The sequence below is a fragment of the Tiliqua scincoides genome, chromosome 3, assembly GCF_035046505.1.
Source record: "Tiliqua scincoides isolate rTilSci1 chromosome 3, rTilSci1.hap2, whole genome shotgun sequence".
Lineage (NCBI taxonomy): Eukaryota > Metazoa > Chordata > Lepidosauria > Squamata > Scincidae > Tiliqua > Tiliqua scincoides.
The window spans coordinates 240,200,210-240,216,813 of NC_089823.1; the positions used below are offsets into that span (position 1 = coordinate 240,200,210).

General features: G+C 51.7%; 1 protein-coding gene across 1 annotated transcript; it reads left to right on the top strand.

The window, feature by feature from the left end:
* The first annotated feature begins 6,404 nt into the window (after positions 1 to 6,404).
* Positions 6,405 to 15,051, top strand: CLDN16 (claudin 16). Its single transcript, XM_066622354.1, has 5 exons — positions 6,405 to 6,518; positions 10,993 to 11,095; positions 11,688 to 11,852; positions 13,661 to 13,852; positions 14,912 to 15,051. The coding sequence occupies exons 1-5, from the start codon at positions 6,405 to 6,407 to the stop codon at positions 15,049 to 15,051; spliced, it is 714 nt and encodes a 237-aa protein (XP_066478451.1).
* Positions 15,052 to 16,604: the final 1,553 nt, after the last annotated feature.

Here is a 16,604-nt window from a genome sequence, read left to right on the forward strand (position 1 = left end):
TTTAAGCTATGTCAATCTAAGTTTGGTAAATAAAATATGCCCTTTGACCCCCGCCGCCTTGCATCTTCCAGTGGAGATGGATGTCTTAAAATGCAAAATAAAATTGTGAAAGTTCCCTGGAGCTCAGTCAGCAAGTTCCCTCATTTTTAGCATGCAGCTTCCTCTCCCCAGTGAGATGTCACGGCATGGCGTGGCTGTCCTTCCTCTCCCACGTGCAGAATCTTGCGTGTTCAGACAGGAGCACCTTTCCCCTGGAAACCCCTCCAGGAAGTTCCAGCACCTCCTTCCTAGGCCACTCCCAGGAAAGTACTGATCTCTTGGGTCATGACAGGCAAACACTAACTTTAGCCTGAGCACCAGAAGAAGGAAGAGAAAATGCTGGATCCGCCTCCTGGCCACCCCTGAAGTTCCTGAGAAGAACCTCATGACTCCCAAAGAGGAGCAGGCAATGAAACGTCAAGGAGGGAAAAGGGCCTCAGGCCAGATACTTGGACTCAGTGCTGATGCACACCTGCTCAGAAAGCACGTCTCACAGCAAGGCCCAGGCCTGATTCTCAGCATCATTGCACCTGCTGCTCTGTGCAGGAAATGGTGAGTCACCTGGATGTAGGTGTGGTGATTCCCCCAAAGCCTGAGTTCCTTCAAAGCTCTTCCCCAGAGGAATGGGTCACAGAAGTTGGGCACAGCAGGTCCCAGCTCAGGTTCAGCATCACTCACTCCTGATGGTAGTGCAACCCACCACCTGGCTCTTATGCCACCTCTGCCCCAAAGAGCACAGGGTGGTGCACGTGGGCTCCCTCCCTCATGTTCCAGATGGGGCTGAGGGACTGGACCTGGCCCAGGCCATGCTGCATCTTCACAGCACATTGTAAATCCCTTGTGTTCACGGCTCAGCCCCACCCCCAAGTCCACATGCAGCTGAGATCCTGTTATGCCATCAGCTGAACTGAGAGTAAAGTCTCCATCAGGAAGGCACTTTCAGCTGCTGAGCATCTCTTCTGATGTGAGCGCTTATGTGTGTCCTGTTCTAAAGAGCTGTGGTTTCAGTGGATCTCCAGGATGTTGGGAAGCAGCAGTGGCAGACCTGGGGCAGAGCAGGGGGGCAAAAGTCCCAGGTGCTGCACTCACCGCGCACTCACTGTGCCCCTGTTGCCTCACTCGCTGCGCCACCTCGCCTGCCTGTCCGAGCCATTCTCCGGGCAGGTGAGGCTCTGCGCGACATTCCACAGCGGTTGAGAAACCTTCAGAGGCTTCTCGCACTGTTCTAAGCAATACTTCCCGGCTTCTCAACTGCTGGAGAATGTCACGCAAGGCTTCATGAACCTTGGTGAGTATCCTGGGAGGGAGTATTCTGGGGAGGGGGGTGGTGTGCGGGGGGGGGCGCACATCACAGACATGCCCTGGGTTCCAATGAGGGCAGGTCCACTACTGGGACAGTACATGCTATGATTCTGAAGTCCTCTCTTCATTTTTGTTAACAAGAGCTTAGTAGACTCTCTCCCTCTCGTTCCCTAAGGACCAGTCTGTGTTGGTTTCCCACAGGAAATGAAACAAAACTTGCATCTCTGGTGCACAAGGTGAAGGCCAGAAGCACCAACCTATTTATCAAGCAGGCTGAAGACCAGACAGGAGAGAGTGTGAAACTCTGCAACAGGGAACCAGAACAAGGGACTGCAGCCCTCCCACCTCTCTGCAGAACTTTTGCTCCCAAGTTTTTTTCCTGGTCTAATGTCGTTGACGGCCCCTGGAACACCCAAGGCAGGCAGGGTTTCTGTCTGCTGCACAGACTCCTCAACCTCCCTTGAGAGCCCTCCGTGGCCTTCCCTCTTCCCCACCTCTCAGCTCTCCTACCCCCCTCCAGTCCTGCCCAAGAGCTTGACCCTCAGCTGTGCCACAATCTCCTGTGCCCTCCAATGACTCTGCCCTTTGCCCTTGCTGCCCTTTCAGCTTGGAGCTGCCTCTCACAGACCCCTCATTCATTTCCTTCAGATCCCCCTTTCTTGTGAAGCCACTGGCCGCAGCTGCTCATGTCAACCCTGTTAAAACAAAGCCTATGCACAGTATATACGTGCAGCTCAAACTGATGCAAATGTCTTCCTGTTGTTCATGCCTCTACCTTCCTCGTCTCATTGCTTCTCCGTTGTTGAATTTTAGATTATAATATAATATATATAGTATTTATATATACCGCCTTTCTTGGTCTTTATTCAAGACTTTATTCAAGGCGGTTTACATAGGCAGGCTTATTAAATCCACGCAGGGATTTTTACAAATTGAAAGAAGGTTCTTTCTTTCAAGAACCACTACATTCAAGGTGTTACACTCCGATCTGGCCTCCATCCTCCCACGCTCTGAGCTGATGGAACAGCTCGGCTTCAGCTTGCCAGCTGCTTCAAGGTCGAACGGTGGCCTCGAACTGGCAACCTTGTGGATGTTAATCTTCAGGCAAATGGAGGCTCTACCCTCTAGACCAGGGGTGCTCAAACTTTCAACTTTAGGGATGCTGGACCTTTAACAAGTGTATAGAAGAGAGAATTTCAGCATGTGCAGCTTGTCATTTGTGGGATGACAAGTTGCACCTGCTGCAGTTCTCTCTTCTATACACTTGTTAAAGGTCCAGCATCCCTAAAGTTGAAGGTTTGAGCACCCCTGCTCTAGACCATACCCTCCTGCCTATTATAAACTCCTTGGGGCAGAGACCGTCTCTGTAAACTGCCGTGTGCACAGATGGTCCTTTGTGCAGCAAAAACAACAACCGGATAGACCCTCAGGAACAGTCCTACTCATCTCACTGGTTTCAAATGCACTTTTAATCTGAACTCAGGAGGGCATTCTGTGCAAGAGACCATGGCAAATACTTGCACTTCCTCTTTGGGGACAGAAAATTTTGGGATTCAAACTATGGGATCTGGATGGTGTGGCTTTATCCTTTTTCAAGAGATTTGGTGGCTGGCTTTGGTTTGGTGTACAACATGTAAGAGGCCATTCAAATGTGCAAAATTGCACCACTTCTGCAGGTGGGGGATTTGCATGCTTGCCTGCTCCTTCCCCCCCCCCCCATATGTTGCTTGAGTCTGCCAGAATGGGGAGGCTATTAAGAGCCACCACAGAAGGCAAGCGGGTCCCTGTGCTTAGTTTGGGGAAAGGGACACTCAAAGCAGCAACTGCCTGTTCTAAGTGGAAAGTTGAGATTGAAGTTCTTTTTACTTGGTTCTAGTTAGCTTGGCAGAGCAGGAAGAATGAGGCTGCTGCCCCCTGGTGGATAATGCTCAGGGCAGAACAAAGAGCCCTGTTGCACCTTGAGGGCTCACCCATTTCATTTGGCATCAGCCTTTGTGGACCCTAATCACCCCACACAAGCACTTCAAAAAGTGCCACTACCATGGGAGGTGAGGCAGGTGTGAAATGAGGCCCTGTGAGGCGAAGCCCAACGGAGTCCTTCAAAAAGTGATCCTGCATCTGAGGTGAGGCAGAGCCTCCCCACTGGAGTTCTTTGAAAAGTGCCACCACCATGTGAGGTGAGGCAGGTGTGGCCACGTGAAGCAAGGCCCACTGCAGACCTTAAAAAAATGTTCCTGCATCTGAGGTGAGGCAGAGCCTCCCCACTGGAGTTCTTTGAAAAGCACCACCACTTGAGGCGTTCGAGCACTGTCAACCCAGGTGTGAAGCCTAGACAGCTGAAGCACATGGGTTGAGAGTGCCTCATGGGGCTGCACTTTCCAAAGGGCTCCAGTGGGGAGGCTCTGCCTCACCTGCCTCACCTCACACGCACTTTTCCAAGGGGTGGGGAGGCTCTGCCTCACCTGCCCTCACACCTGCCTCACTTGACAGCCCTCTGTTCTCAAAGGGCTCCAGTGGAGAGGCTCTGCCTCACCTGCCCATCTGCCGCAGCCCCCCCCAGGAGCCCCGCGCTGAGCAGCGCAGCCACGCAGCCTGGGGCCGAGCCCTCCCCGCAGGCCGCGAAAAGGTGACCCGGGAGGGGCGCACTTCCCCCGGGGGCCTTCCCGCTGCTGGAGCGAGCGAGGGCGTGGTCCGCGCCTGCCACGGGACGGCTCGAACCGGCCCCTGTCCGGGGGACGAGGCGATTCTCCACCCGCTGAAGGCGGGCCGCGTGCGATGGGACAGGCAGCGTCGCGGTGGCGTAGCCAGAGGGGGGGCAAAGCACCAAGTTTGGCAAGCGCCCGAATGCGCCTCCTTTTGCACCCCCCGCCCAGAATGGCTCCGAAGGGGGCCCCTTGCAGCTGGGGTGAGGCACTCTGCAGGACCCCCAGCTGCGCCCTGAGCCCAAGAAGCAGGAGACTTGAGCCACACTGGAGGCTTCCTGCCCTTCTTCTGCTGCCGTCTTCAGAGGGTGGCATCAGACTGGACTGGCCCCAGGAGGCCTGGCTCCCAGCCCCTCGGCTCTGATGCTGGGCAGGCCAGTCTCTTCCCCCTGCCAGCCTACCTTGCGGGGTTGTTGTGACAATCAGAAGAACATATGAAGAGCCTGCTGGATCAGACCAAAGGCCCACCTACCCAGCTTCCTGGATCTCACACTGGCACTTCACGTGCACTATTCTTAATGCTGAGCTTCCAGAAAGTCAGGAGGTATCCCCATACTGCAGCTGGGAGGACTGAGGCTGCAAAGCTCCTCACACAGCAGTGGCAGCTATTTTCAAAGGGCTCTGGTGGGGAAACACCGCTGCTGTGTGAGGTGAGATGTAAGGTGAGGCAGGTGAGACAGAGCCTCCCCACCAGAATATTCTGAAAAGCACTGCTGTGTGTGACGTGAGGCAGGTGTGAGGTCAGGTGAGGCAGAGGTGTGAGGTGCCTCTCCACTGAGCCTCTCCACTGGAGTCCTTCGAAAGTGCCAGTACCATGTGTAATGGAAGATCAGAAGATCATCAGGTGGATGATGTGGTGTTGACAGCGATTCCATGTTTTGACAGCTGTTTGACAGCTCTGGGAAGGGCAGGGCTGGCTCCACAGCTGTAATCAATCAAGGCCAATGGAGACCTGGATGGACACCTGAGCTTCATTTGACCTTGATGGGACTTTGAATGAGCTAACGAGGTAGCTCACAGCTGAGCTGCATTTGGACTTAACAAGGGGCTGCAGGATAAAAGGCAGCTTCAGAAGGCGCAAGCAGCTGACCAGATGGTACCCTTGACCCAGAGGGAACCTGACCAAGAGCTATGGGAGAAGGGGACTGCCAGGACTCTGCTGGAGGACACAGAAGAGAGGACTGCCAGGACCCTGCTGGAGGAGACACAGAGGAGGGACTCTGCTGCAGGGAGACTGGACTGGGAAGACTGGACTGGACTGTGCTTTGGAGGCTGGATTGGACTTGGACTGGAGGCTTCAGACCTTACCCTCTGAGTTAAGTGGAGTCTTGGGGAGGGAAAGCCTCTGGACAAGAGGACTTGCAGGGAGTGTCAGTGTGAGTAGCGATAAATTCTTGTTAATTGCACAAACTGATAAGGAGTTCTGTGCGTGTCCTTTGTACACCACAGCTGTTGTTCTTGGAAAAGGAGGGTGTTAATTAGCCAAAAAGTGGTCATTAGAAGGGAGTTGGAATATTTGGATGGGACACCATGTGAGGTGAGGCAGGTGTGAAGTGAGGTCATGTGATGTAAGGCCTAATGGAGTCCTTCAAAAAGCACTGCTGCATGTGAGATGAGGCAGGTATGAGGTGAGGCAGAACCACCCCACCCAAGTCCTTTGAAAAGCACCACCACCTTGTGAAGTGAGGCAGGTGTGAGGTGAGGCAGAGCCTCTCCGCTAGAGTCCTTCGAAAAGTGCCACCACCATGTGAGGTGAGGCAGGTGTGAGGTGAGGCTGAGTGAAGTGAGGCCCACTGGAGTCCTTTGAAAAGCGCTGCTGCATGTGAGGTGGGCTCTGAAGGGCTCTGGTGGGGAGGCTCTGCCTCACCTACCTCACCTCACTGAGCACCTGGCTGGCTAGTGACTACCCCTCCCCCATGTTGCTCAGAATATGGACAGCTGTTTGAAAGACTTTGCCATAGTTGGTGACCAAGGACATTTCAGGTATGACAGCAAGAATGGGGGGAGGAGAGAAAGCATATCATGCTCCGTCCCTGCTCCTGACCTTTACTTGCATGGATCCTTCCTGATTTTCATGATCATGAAGAGTGCTGTTCTTCAGCCATAGCTGGGCTTGGTCTGGCATTCCCTTCTGCAAAATCACCCCCCCCCCCGGCCTTAATTGAATAGGAGTGATTGGTGACTGCACAAGGTACAAGCTCCCCCCCCCCCCGCACTTCAACTGTTGTGTCCGTCTGGTGGCTGCAGAACCTGCATTGTCTTCTGTTGATCATTAGCAAAGGCAGGCTGGACGTTCCCATGGTTGGAGGGCAGTCTGCAGAGGCCTTGTGGGAGAAGCAGGTGGGCCCTGAGAAGTGGGAAATGCAGCGCCTTCTCCAGTATCTGGGCTGCTTCTTTGCCTTCTTTGCTGCTGGTTTCCTGATTGCAGCCACCTGGACTGACTGCTGGATGGTGAACACGGATGACTCCCTTGAGGTAAGGCGCAACAGCGGGGGATGCTGGCTCTTGGGCAGAGGGCAGCAGAACCACTGTGGCCGGCCAGGTCCCTGTCTTCTAAGCTACCCTTGCTAGGGACTTCCTGCTGGACCTGAAGCATAGCCAGCTTTTTTCCTGGCAGGGCTCCTGGGATTCTAATAGCTGCATAACTGGCAGAAATTCAGTAGGTGGAGCAGAGATAGAGGGCAGACGTTACCGACTGGGCATTCTCCAGGGAGGAGAAAGTGACAGGCTGCCCTCCTATGATGGTCTTTCTCCCTCCATCCCTGATTAATGTAGACTGTATGCTACTTGGGGCACAGACTGGTCTTTTGATTATTAAGTGAGGCCTTGAATAAAGTCAGAGGAGTAATCCAATGACCAGAAAGGTGGTATAGAAACACCTAGTTATTATTATTATTATTTGATTATGTCTCTCTGTAAGGCACCATATGCGCTGTTGTTGCCGTCATAATAATGGTATCAGTTTTTAATTAGTGGATCAATTAGATTAAATTATTAAAAGCCCCCTAATAGATTGAAATGATGTCCCCAATTAATCAGGCAACAAGTTCTAAAACAAATATTTTAATGTTAATGTACGTAATATGTTTTTCCCACTTATAGAATGGCAGACAGCATAGCCCAGCTTAACTTTACACCTTTACCAGCAAGAAGGTTACACAAAAAGTGTCTGCTGCTAGTTTTTCAAAATGATTGTTAAAGGGCCCAATCCTATCGCCAGCCACTATATAGCATGTCAGCGTGCCAACGGAGCATGTGCTGCGTGATGTGGTGGTGGGGTGATCAAACAGTTGGTGAGAAGTAAATAAAAATCATTTTACTTACTTCCCAGTAACCTGCTTGATTGCCAGTGGGTCTTCTCGAACGCACATCAGCTATTTTTCTGGCATAAGTTCAAAGAGAGGAAGGGATGAATCTGGGCTGGGAGATAGGATTGCAGCATGCACAACTGAGACCCACTGGAGTGACTGAGGCTTACCCCAAGGTAAGGGTAAGTTCCCTTACTTTAAGGAGACCTCTGGGACTGCCCCTGGGCTGGATGCAGCTTTTCTCTCAGCAAGGATGCCCAAGGTGTCTTACAACATTTAAAAACAATTAATAATAAGACAATAAAAGCTGTAAAGCCAGAGAGCCAAAAGAATCATAACAAACAACCATTAAGAGTTAAAAATTAATTAGAAATGGCAGTGAATCATGTCAGTCATCAAATGCTATCCTACATAAAATGTTTTAAGGACCTGCCAAAAGGTTGTCAATAGCGGAAGCAGTTCTTAATTCCAAGGGCAGGCAGTTTCACAATTGAGGCACCACCACTGAATTCCCTGTTCTTCTCCACCATCCCCCTCACCTCCAACAATGGCAGCATGGTTAAAAGGGCCCCTTTTTATGGTGATGGCCTCCATGGATAGGTCAGGTTACATGGAAGGAGGCGGCATCACAAATTTAGTTAGGATTGGGCTGCTAGGGGAATGCTCTTCTCCACAGGGGTTGTCAACTTCAGAAGCTCTTTGTAAAGAGTGAGAAATTCAACAGAAAGGGACTGGCTCGCAGTGGGGGCAATGGGAGGGTTGCCAATTCATAGACAAGGAGTGTCAATTCGTAGACAAGTGCAACCTCCTGATTTTAGAAATGGGCTATGTCAGAATGCCAGATGTAGGGGAGGGCACCAGGATGCAGGTCTCTGGTTGTCTTCTGTGCTCCCTGGGGCATTTGGTGGGCCGCTGTGAGATACGGGAAGATGGACTAGATGGGCCCTTGGCCTGATCCAGTGGGGCTGTTCTTATGCTGTTGAATGACTGCACACATTTGCCACTGCTAAGTCCACCGGGGCTCTCCTTGCCACCCCTGCCCACCCTTGCAACAGTAAATCCAGTTCATTCTGTGCACTGGAGAACGCCATCAATCAACAGTTTTGCAATTTATTATAGGGAACTGTTGGTAAATCACCATAGTTAGCAGCAAAAATTGTTTTAACTTTGCCTTGCTGGTTCAAAGGCACCTCCAGCTGCCACATCCCCTCCTTCATTAATGCAGCTGGGGGTTAAACAGCAGCCACGCCGCACACGTCCCGCTCTGAGCATGAATATGGAACCACTCCGCAAAGGCCTCCAGCGTTAATCCCTGACAGATTGAGTGGCTTTTCCCACCTAATCAGCTCATTGCCTTTCTAAACACCAGTATGTGGGTAATGATCCGTAGTCCTCTGAAGGAGCTGGCATCAGCCTGCCCCGGACACTGTGCCAGCAACAAAACCCTGGGTTGGCTTTGCAGAAAGAACAGAGGCCCAGCAGTCCTGAGTTGGACCGCCCACTCCCCAAAGCCCAACATTAGGGAGAAATGGAAATGGCCCTGATTCAGTTCTTGCATTGGATTCAGCCTCTGACTTTTTGGGTGCTGCAGAACCAGGCTTGGCTCTGCAGGTTTTTCTTAATTGTTTGAGAAACTTGGCAGCAAGGAATTGTGCCTGAACACTGAGAGCAGTCAGCAAATGCTGTGGTTTTAGCTTCTGCTGGACAATCAGTGCTTTTGTTGGGTGGACAGCCCATGGCTCATCATGGCCTTCTGATGACAGCATAAGCACAGCCCCACTGGATCAGGCCAAAGGCCCATCTAGTCCAGCTTCCTGTATCTCACAGCGGCCCGCCAAATGCCCCAGGGAGCACACCAGATAACAAGAGACCTCATCCTGGTGCCCTCCCTTGCATCTGGCCTTCTGACATAGCCCATTTCTAAAATCAGGAGGTTGCGCATACACATCATGGCTTGTACCCCATAATGGATTTTTCCTCCAGAAACTTGTCCAATCCCCTTTTAAAGGCGTCTAGGCTAGACGCCAGCACCACATCCTGTGGCAAGGAGTTCCACAGACTGACCACACGCTGAGTAAAGAAATATTTTCTTTTGTCTGTTCTAACTCTCCGAACACTCAATTTTACTCAACCAGTCCCCTGGTTCTGGCGCTAAGCAGCTTCTTAGGAGGAAGCCAGTGAGGTCTGAGGAGACCCACCAGCTCAGGTCAAGGGGCAGCTGCATGTGTGTGACTGAGCAAAGACGTTTGCAGCTTGGAAGAAACAGAGATGGAGTCAGGGAGCATGTGCTATGAGCTGGCTGCAGGCTGAAGGTGCCTGGGGTGTTCAGGGCCCCTCTTGGAGAGTGCTGGCTTTTGGCTGCCTCCTAAGCTCTACTTGGACTTCTGTCCTTTAAACAAATACTTTTACAATTGCCACCGGTCTTTGGAAATCTCTCTTCCCTGGGGATTTTTCGAATTCAGGCAAAGATTTCGGAATCTTTGTTGCTCAGACTTGGCAATTGCCCCTTTCAGGTCAGATCTCGTCACTGGCTTCCAGGCTTTCCTGCATCCAGCACAAACTCCTGAGGGCTTTGCCCCAGGATTAGCTCACCTATGAGGCCAACTGAAGTGGTTACGTCAGCAGCAGACTGGTGGTGGAGGCCCATCCTTGTCCTCTTGCTTCCATTGCTGCTCCTCCTTCTCCCACTCAGTGGATTGGAAAAAGAATGAGGGCAACGGAGAGGAAGAGGAAATGTGGAGGGGAAGAGATACTGAGCTGGAAGATTGGAGGTGTGAGGAGAGAGGCTCTGAAGTGGATCTGCCCCTTCTCTGCTGCCTCCCAGGCCTGGAGCACCCACCCCAGAATGACTCCACAGGGCTGCCTCTCTCATAAGAAGAGACTTGCGGATCAGGCCAAAGGCCCACCTAGTCCAGCTTCCTGTATCTCACAGTGGACCACCAAATGCCCCAGGGAGCACACCAGACAAGACACAGCCTGCATCCTGGTGCCTTCCCCAGCATCTGGCCATCTGAGGTAACCTACCTCGAAAACCAGGAGCTTGCACATACCTACAAGACTTGTAACCCGTGATGATCTTTTACTCCAGAAATGTATCCAATCCCCCTTTAAGGCATCTAGGCAAAATGCCGTCACTACTTCCTGTGGCAAGGAGTTCCACTGACTAATTACACGCTGGGTAAAGAAATATTTTCTGTTGTCTGTCCTAACTCTCCCAGCACTCAATTTTGGTGGCTGTCCACTGGTTCAGATGTTAAGTGAGTGAGGAAAGAGCGTCTCTCTCTAGCCACTCTGTCCGTCCCCTGCATAATTTTGTATGTCTCAATCGTGCCCAGCCTCAGGCACCTCTTTTCGGAACTGAAGAGGCCAAAACGCTGTAGCCTTTCCTCATAAAGGAGGTGCCCCAGCCCAGTAATCATGTTGGTTGCTCTCTTCTGCGCCTTTTCCATTTCCACTACATCCTTTCCTTTTCAAAGTCCTCCTCAGCACCTGCTTTTCCCAAGAGCACTGGGCTTCCTCTGGGACTGTGCCTACTCATGCCTGCCTCTTGAAACTGGGTCTCCCGTTCTCCCCTTCCCAGAGATGGTCAGTGCTTCCGCACCCCGACAGCCTTCTAGCAACCATTCCTTTTTCTCCCATAGCTGACTGCGACATGCCGTGGCCTGTGGTGGGAGTGTGTCACCAATGCCTTTGACGGGATCACAACCTGTGACGAGTATGACTCCATATTTGCTGAGCACCCTGGTATGTGTGGGTGGGTATACGAGAGCCTCAAGTGCAGCTGGGGAGAGGTGGGGCTTTGCTGGCTGGCAGAGGCGAAGCTGGCACAGCTCCACTGATCAGCTGGGCATTGCCCATATGGGTGGCAGCCCGCATGACCCTGCCCAGCAGCCGGAAAGCACCTCTGATTGCTCCCCCAGATAGTCAGGAGAGGAACGGGCGGGCAGTGACATTGATCTTAGCCCTCTCTCATCTGGGGGAGTGAAACCTCAGCAACACCTGGCTGGGTGGCCATGGGGCTGAACTCAGCCCAGAAGAGGGCCTCAGGCTGGTTCTTTGCATGTAGAAGCCCTTGTGGCTCTGGTTAAAGGGCCTTGGGTAGGAGGGCTGGGAAAGACAGGTGCTTGCCTAGCTTTGGGGAGTGCACTGGGCTAGATGGGAAAGGGTGGACTTGGAGAAAGGCGGCTTCCTAGGACCAAAGTGAAAAGCAAGTCACCTGGGCATACAGAAGGTCCCAGGTTCCACCTCCCATCAGGTGGCAAGGCTGGGAAAGGCCTTCTGCACCTCACTCTGGCTCTCACCACTGCTCACCAAACCAGCCTTGTCTCTTTTCCAGTGAAGCTGGTCCTGACCCGTGCAATGCTGATCACAGCCGATGTCCTGGCTGGTTTTGGATTCATGTTCCTCCTCCTGGGCCTCGATTGTGTGAAATTCCTTCCAGATGAGCCGAGCATCAAGACCCGCATCTGCTTCCTATCTGGACTGGCCCTGCTGATTGGAGGTAGCTGACAAAGGGCTGTTGGGCCTGAGGGGATGGGGTGTAGGGTCCAGAATCCCAGAGCCATCTTCTCTGCTCTCAGCTTTCTGAGGTGCACCAGTGCACACCTTGCAGCATCCTCTGCTGGGAATATCTTGAGACACTGGGGCAACCCAGGTTCAAGGAGGTCCTCTGATGGACCCCCCACATTCGTGGTGACCACCCCTAAGCTTCATGAGAGGATTACTTGGGTAGCTGTGGCCGTGCTGTGGAGTCTTTCTTGCTCTGTGTAGACAAGGCCCATAATTTGAGGTGTTTGTTTCTGGTGAGTAAATAGGATTACAGCAAAATCTTGCTGAAAACAATGGGCTTACTTCTGAGTAAAATTAATAACACCATTTTCAAACACCTCTACCTATCATTTGTTCTTGCAGTGCTTTCAGTGTGAGTGTCAACCCAGGACACAGTGTGGAAAAATGGGGAGCCCTGCTGACTGCTGCCATTCCCCCCCCAATTACCCTGAAAGACACTCACACTGGGAGCATTGTGGAAGAATGATTGTTGGACCCAGTCTTCCCCAGGGATGGGGTGGGGTTGGCACTGCAGGCGTTAGCTGTGAGCCTTGAGACTCTGGCAACTGCGTGAGGTTCGGCATGGTGATATCTTGCTGAGGTTAGGGGGAGAAAAAGGACATCCTGCCTTGCAAGGGGGTGTTCCTGATGGCCTTCTGGGCTGGACCATTCTGTGGCACCTGACGGTCTGGTCTGGGTGTCCATAGGGGGAGTCGGGGTACATCATAGTCGCTATGGGCTGGGGCAGCTGTTGACTTTGGCAGGTGCACAGCAGTGTTTAAACCTCCCTCTCGTCCCTGCACCAGGACTTGCGCACAGCAAAGAGTGTCATGTCAGGTGTTCCCACTGACAAGCAGCAACGGTTGTACACACACCCATGGGGAGAGGGAATGTCTCTCTCTGTGGGAGAGCTGCAGAACCTCGAGTTGAGACATTAAGCCCCACCACATTCGTGTGATTTGAGGAGGGAGCCGGATCTGGCATCAGCATGCAGCATCTGCAGGCAAAATGCCAGGAGCCCCGTGCCCTCCAAGGGCCTGCTGACACCCTTTAGATTGTGCCTCTTCCTAATTCTTCTTCTTCTTCCGGGGCTCTGGTGTGGCTGGAGCTGCCACTGCTTCTGGCTAAGGGACCTGAGCAAAGAGGGCCCCCTGCAGGTTTTACCCCTCCCAGCAGCAGATTCCCAGGCAGGAGGGCATCCCAGGCAGGAGGGCAGGATTCCCAGCTCAAGGGAGGGCACCAGGATGAGGTCTCTTGTTATCTGGTGTGCTCCCTGGGGCGTTTGGTGGGCCGCTGTGAGATACAGGAAGCTGGACTAGAAGGGCCTATGGCCTGATCCAGTGGGGCTGTTCTTATGTTCTTATGAGGGGTCCTGCATTTCCACAGGTTCTAATAAAGTTGTGTTTGCTCCTTCTGGAGTCTTCCGGGAACAGGTAATGGAAATGACTTCGGTTTGCAAAACAAATGAGGCAAGAACCAATAAGTGATGGGACTGATGGGATCTTTCTGCATGAATAGCTGCTGGATCAAATTCTTTACAGCGAAAACGAATGGAGTAAGGAACTTGGGAACACTTTGTGTTCAGAAGTCCAGCTGAATTCTGTGACCAATCTGTATTCTGTGATAGCTCAGCATTCAAACAGCACTGGCTCTACGACTGGCTGATCTCGTACCCTGGAGGGGTGTCATGGTGCTGGTGCAGTCTGAGCCTGGGTAGGTCTCATCTGTCAGGTCCTCAGGAGCTTCCTCTGCTTCTTGCAGGTGTTCCGGGGCTCACTGGCTCCACCTGGTATGCCATTGGGGTCTATGTGGAGCGCTCAACCCTGGTTTTGCACAATGTCTTTGTGGGCATCCAGTATAAATTTGGGTGGTCGTGTTGGCTTGGACTGAGTGGATCTCTAGGGTGTTTCTTATCGGGTGCTTTACTGACCTGCTGCATGCATTTCTTCAGAGGTAAGAGCCAAGAGGAAGAGGTAGTTTGCTTTCCTGATCCCTTGCTTTGCTCCTTCCTCATGTAGTCCCTTAAAGAAGGCAGGACGTGTGGAATGTGCTGGCTCACCCATCTGGCACTCCCTGTTTGAACACGTGATTAGGGTGATCAGGAAATGGGATGTCATTGTCCATTTTTTTATTTGTTTGTTTGTTTACTCCTCCAGAGGCACCTGCTTAGAGGATAAGGCCATGGGCTGCTGAGGTGATGGTCGGGGGTGTCTCAAGTTTGGGGCTGAATTGGGGGCCCCACAAAATTATCATTGTTATTACTAAGACTATATACCACTTTTCAACAAGAGTAGTTCACAAAGTCAACATAGTTTACATAACAAAACAAATCAATCCATAGTTCCCTGTCCCCAAAGGGCTCTCTGTCTAAAGGGAGAGGCAGAAGAGACACAAGAGCAGTGGCTAGGCGAGCCTGCCCCCATCCTGACAGTGACTCTTGAGGGAGCTTCCCCCCAGCACAGTACATGCTCTGAGCCATGGAAGGGGGAAAAAAAGGCAGCAAAGTTCTTCTGGGAGCTGGGAAGAGATTTTGCATCAAGGGAATTGCTTAGGGAAAACATCTGCAGAACTTTGAGGGAAGAAAAAGGGACCTGGAGAAGGGCAAAAAGTCACGTGGTGTTGCTGGAGTCACAGAAACAAGAGTGCGCTGGGTAGGTTGGTTTGTACTGTGGACTTGGTTGGGCCCACGAGAAACTGCGCCCAGTGGGAAGAGCCTCTGCGAGCTGGGTGAGAAATGGCAGTGGCTGTTCACGGGGTGCAGCATTTCTGGGTGATTTAGGAGGGTCCTGCTTAGGAGAAACACCCAAGAATTCCAAGGGGAACAAAGCGTTTCACTGATTCAGTGGAATTGCTCAGCCAGCACCAGGATTCTTACTCTTGCCTGTGGCAAAGCCCAGTCCAGTGGGAAGAGACCCTTCCTCCAGTCCAGTGCTGGAACAGCACTCAGGCTGGCTGGAAGGAGCTGAGATGGTCTGTGATGCTCTTGCTAACCTGCAGCCTTCCTGTGCCTAGATGTGGGCTCGGGCAGATACCTGTCCTCCAGTTCCTTGCGGAAGGCTTATTCTGCTCCAGAAATGACTGTGACCAGCCTCTACCACCCACCCTCCCAGACAGCCACAGCCAGAATGTATGCGGTGGACACCAGAGTATGAGGAAAGAGGTGCTGAAAGAAAAACACACACACACATTTGTTCATCTCTGCAACTTCTGGGGTTGGCCTGGAGGCCAGAAGTGGTGGGGTGGTTTGGAGCCTAGGAGTGCAATTGGTCTCAATAGATCTTGGTTTCTTTTGCAGATATCTTCTCATCTCTATCACTTTTTTTTTTTTAAATGATTGTGGTTAAGTCAGTGTGTTTTAGGCAGGAAACACCCATTTTTACTGGCTGGTGATTGTCCCTAGAAATGTGGCCACTTTAACTGGAACACCCTGGTGGCCACATGTCTGTTTCTGTGAAGAGGCACCACCTCTGTCAGTTGTCACAATCAAAGACTATCATCAGGCTCTCCTTTGGGAGGGGTCTTTCTGTAGGGATTCCATCTTGCATGTCGCAGAGTGGTGGGACAGGCAAAAGCATCCAGAACGTACATGCCAGTGTCTCTTGTGGGGCCAAAAACACACCTTAGAAATTGGAGCATGCAAAGAATGACAGTTTTTGGATTAGCTGGCTGAAGTTTAGAGAGGATGCAGTTGCTCTGGGACAGGAGGTGTTTGATGCTGCCTGCTCAACCTGTATATTTGTATATAAAACAGATACTACAGAACACCAAGCCTCCAGTTTGCTTTCTTCCAAAAGACACTAAAGCTCCCCTGGACCCTCCCTCCAGTTGGAGAACAGGGAGCAGATATATTTTAATTATTTCTCACATTTTTAATACCACCCTTCCTCCAAGGAGCTCTGGGTGGTAGACAGAGTTGTTCTTTTGTCCTCACAACAACTCTGTGAGGTAGGCGAGCTGAGCGATAGCCACACGCACTAAGAAACTACGGTCAATCACAGCCTCCCCATGTGTACACACAGGGAATGAATGAACAAACTGTGTGTTACAACCAATATGCTAATTGCTACTTGGAAATACATACATTGAGATTTTTTGGAGCTATATAGTGGTTCTTGGGCAGATCTTTCTGGGAGCTCTGGAGTTTCATGGAATTTTCTATCAGGCACCTGGGAGACTATTTCTCAGTCTATGTAAACTGTGCAAAACTGATTACATTAGGATTTCTTTGCAAGATCTGCAAGAGGGATCTGAAGGCCTTAGGAGTGGACCTCAACAGGTGGGAAACCCTGGCCTCTGAGCGGCCCACTTGGAGGCAGGCTGTGCAGCATGGCCTTTCCCAGTTTGAAGAGACACTTGGCCAACAGTCTGAGGCTAAGAGGCAAAGAAGGAAGGCCCATAGCCAGGGAGACAGACCAGGGACAGACTGCACTTGCTCCCGGTGTGGAAGGGATTGTCACTCCCGAATCGACCTTTTCAGCCACACTAGACGCTGTTCCAGAACCACCTTTCAGAGCGCGATACCAGAGTCTTTCAAGACTGAAGGTTGCCAACTACTCTAGGATTTCTTTGACTTGCTCTGGATAGTAGGTGAACACACTAAACACAATTTAAAATTGCCTGTGCATGGTGCATTAGAGGCAAGTGGACCAAGCCCCTGTCCGCACACCTCCTAGTGATTTCCAACCTTGGACCTATCTCAGATTCT

Excerpts from the sequence above, each read along its gene's own strand:
- CLDN16 (XM_066622354.1), top strand. The coding sequence starts at position 6,405 with ATGCAGCGCCTTCTCCAGTATCTGGGCTGCTTCTTTGCCTTCTTTGCT. Across the intron at positions 6,519-10,992 it reads ACACGGATGACTCCCTTGAG|CTGACTGCGACATGCCGTGG; the intron begins GTAAGGCGCAAC and ends TTTCTCCCATAG. Across the intron at positions 13,853-14,911 it reads CTGCATGCATTTCTTCAGAG|ATGTGGGCTCGGGCAGATAC; the intron begins GTAAGAGCCAAG and ends TCCTGTGCCTAG.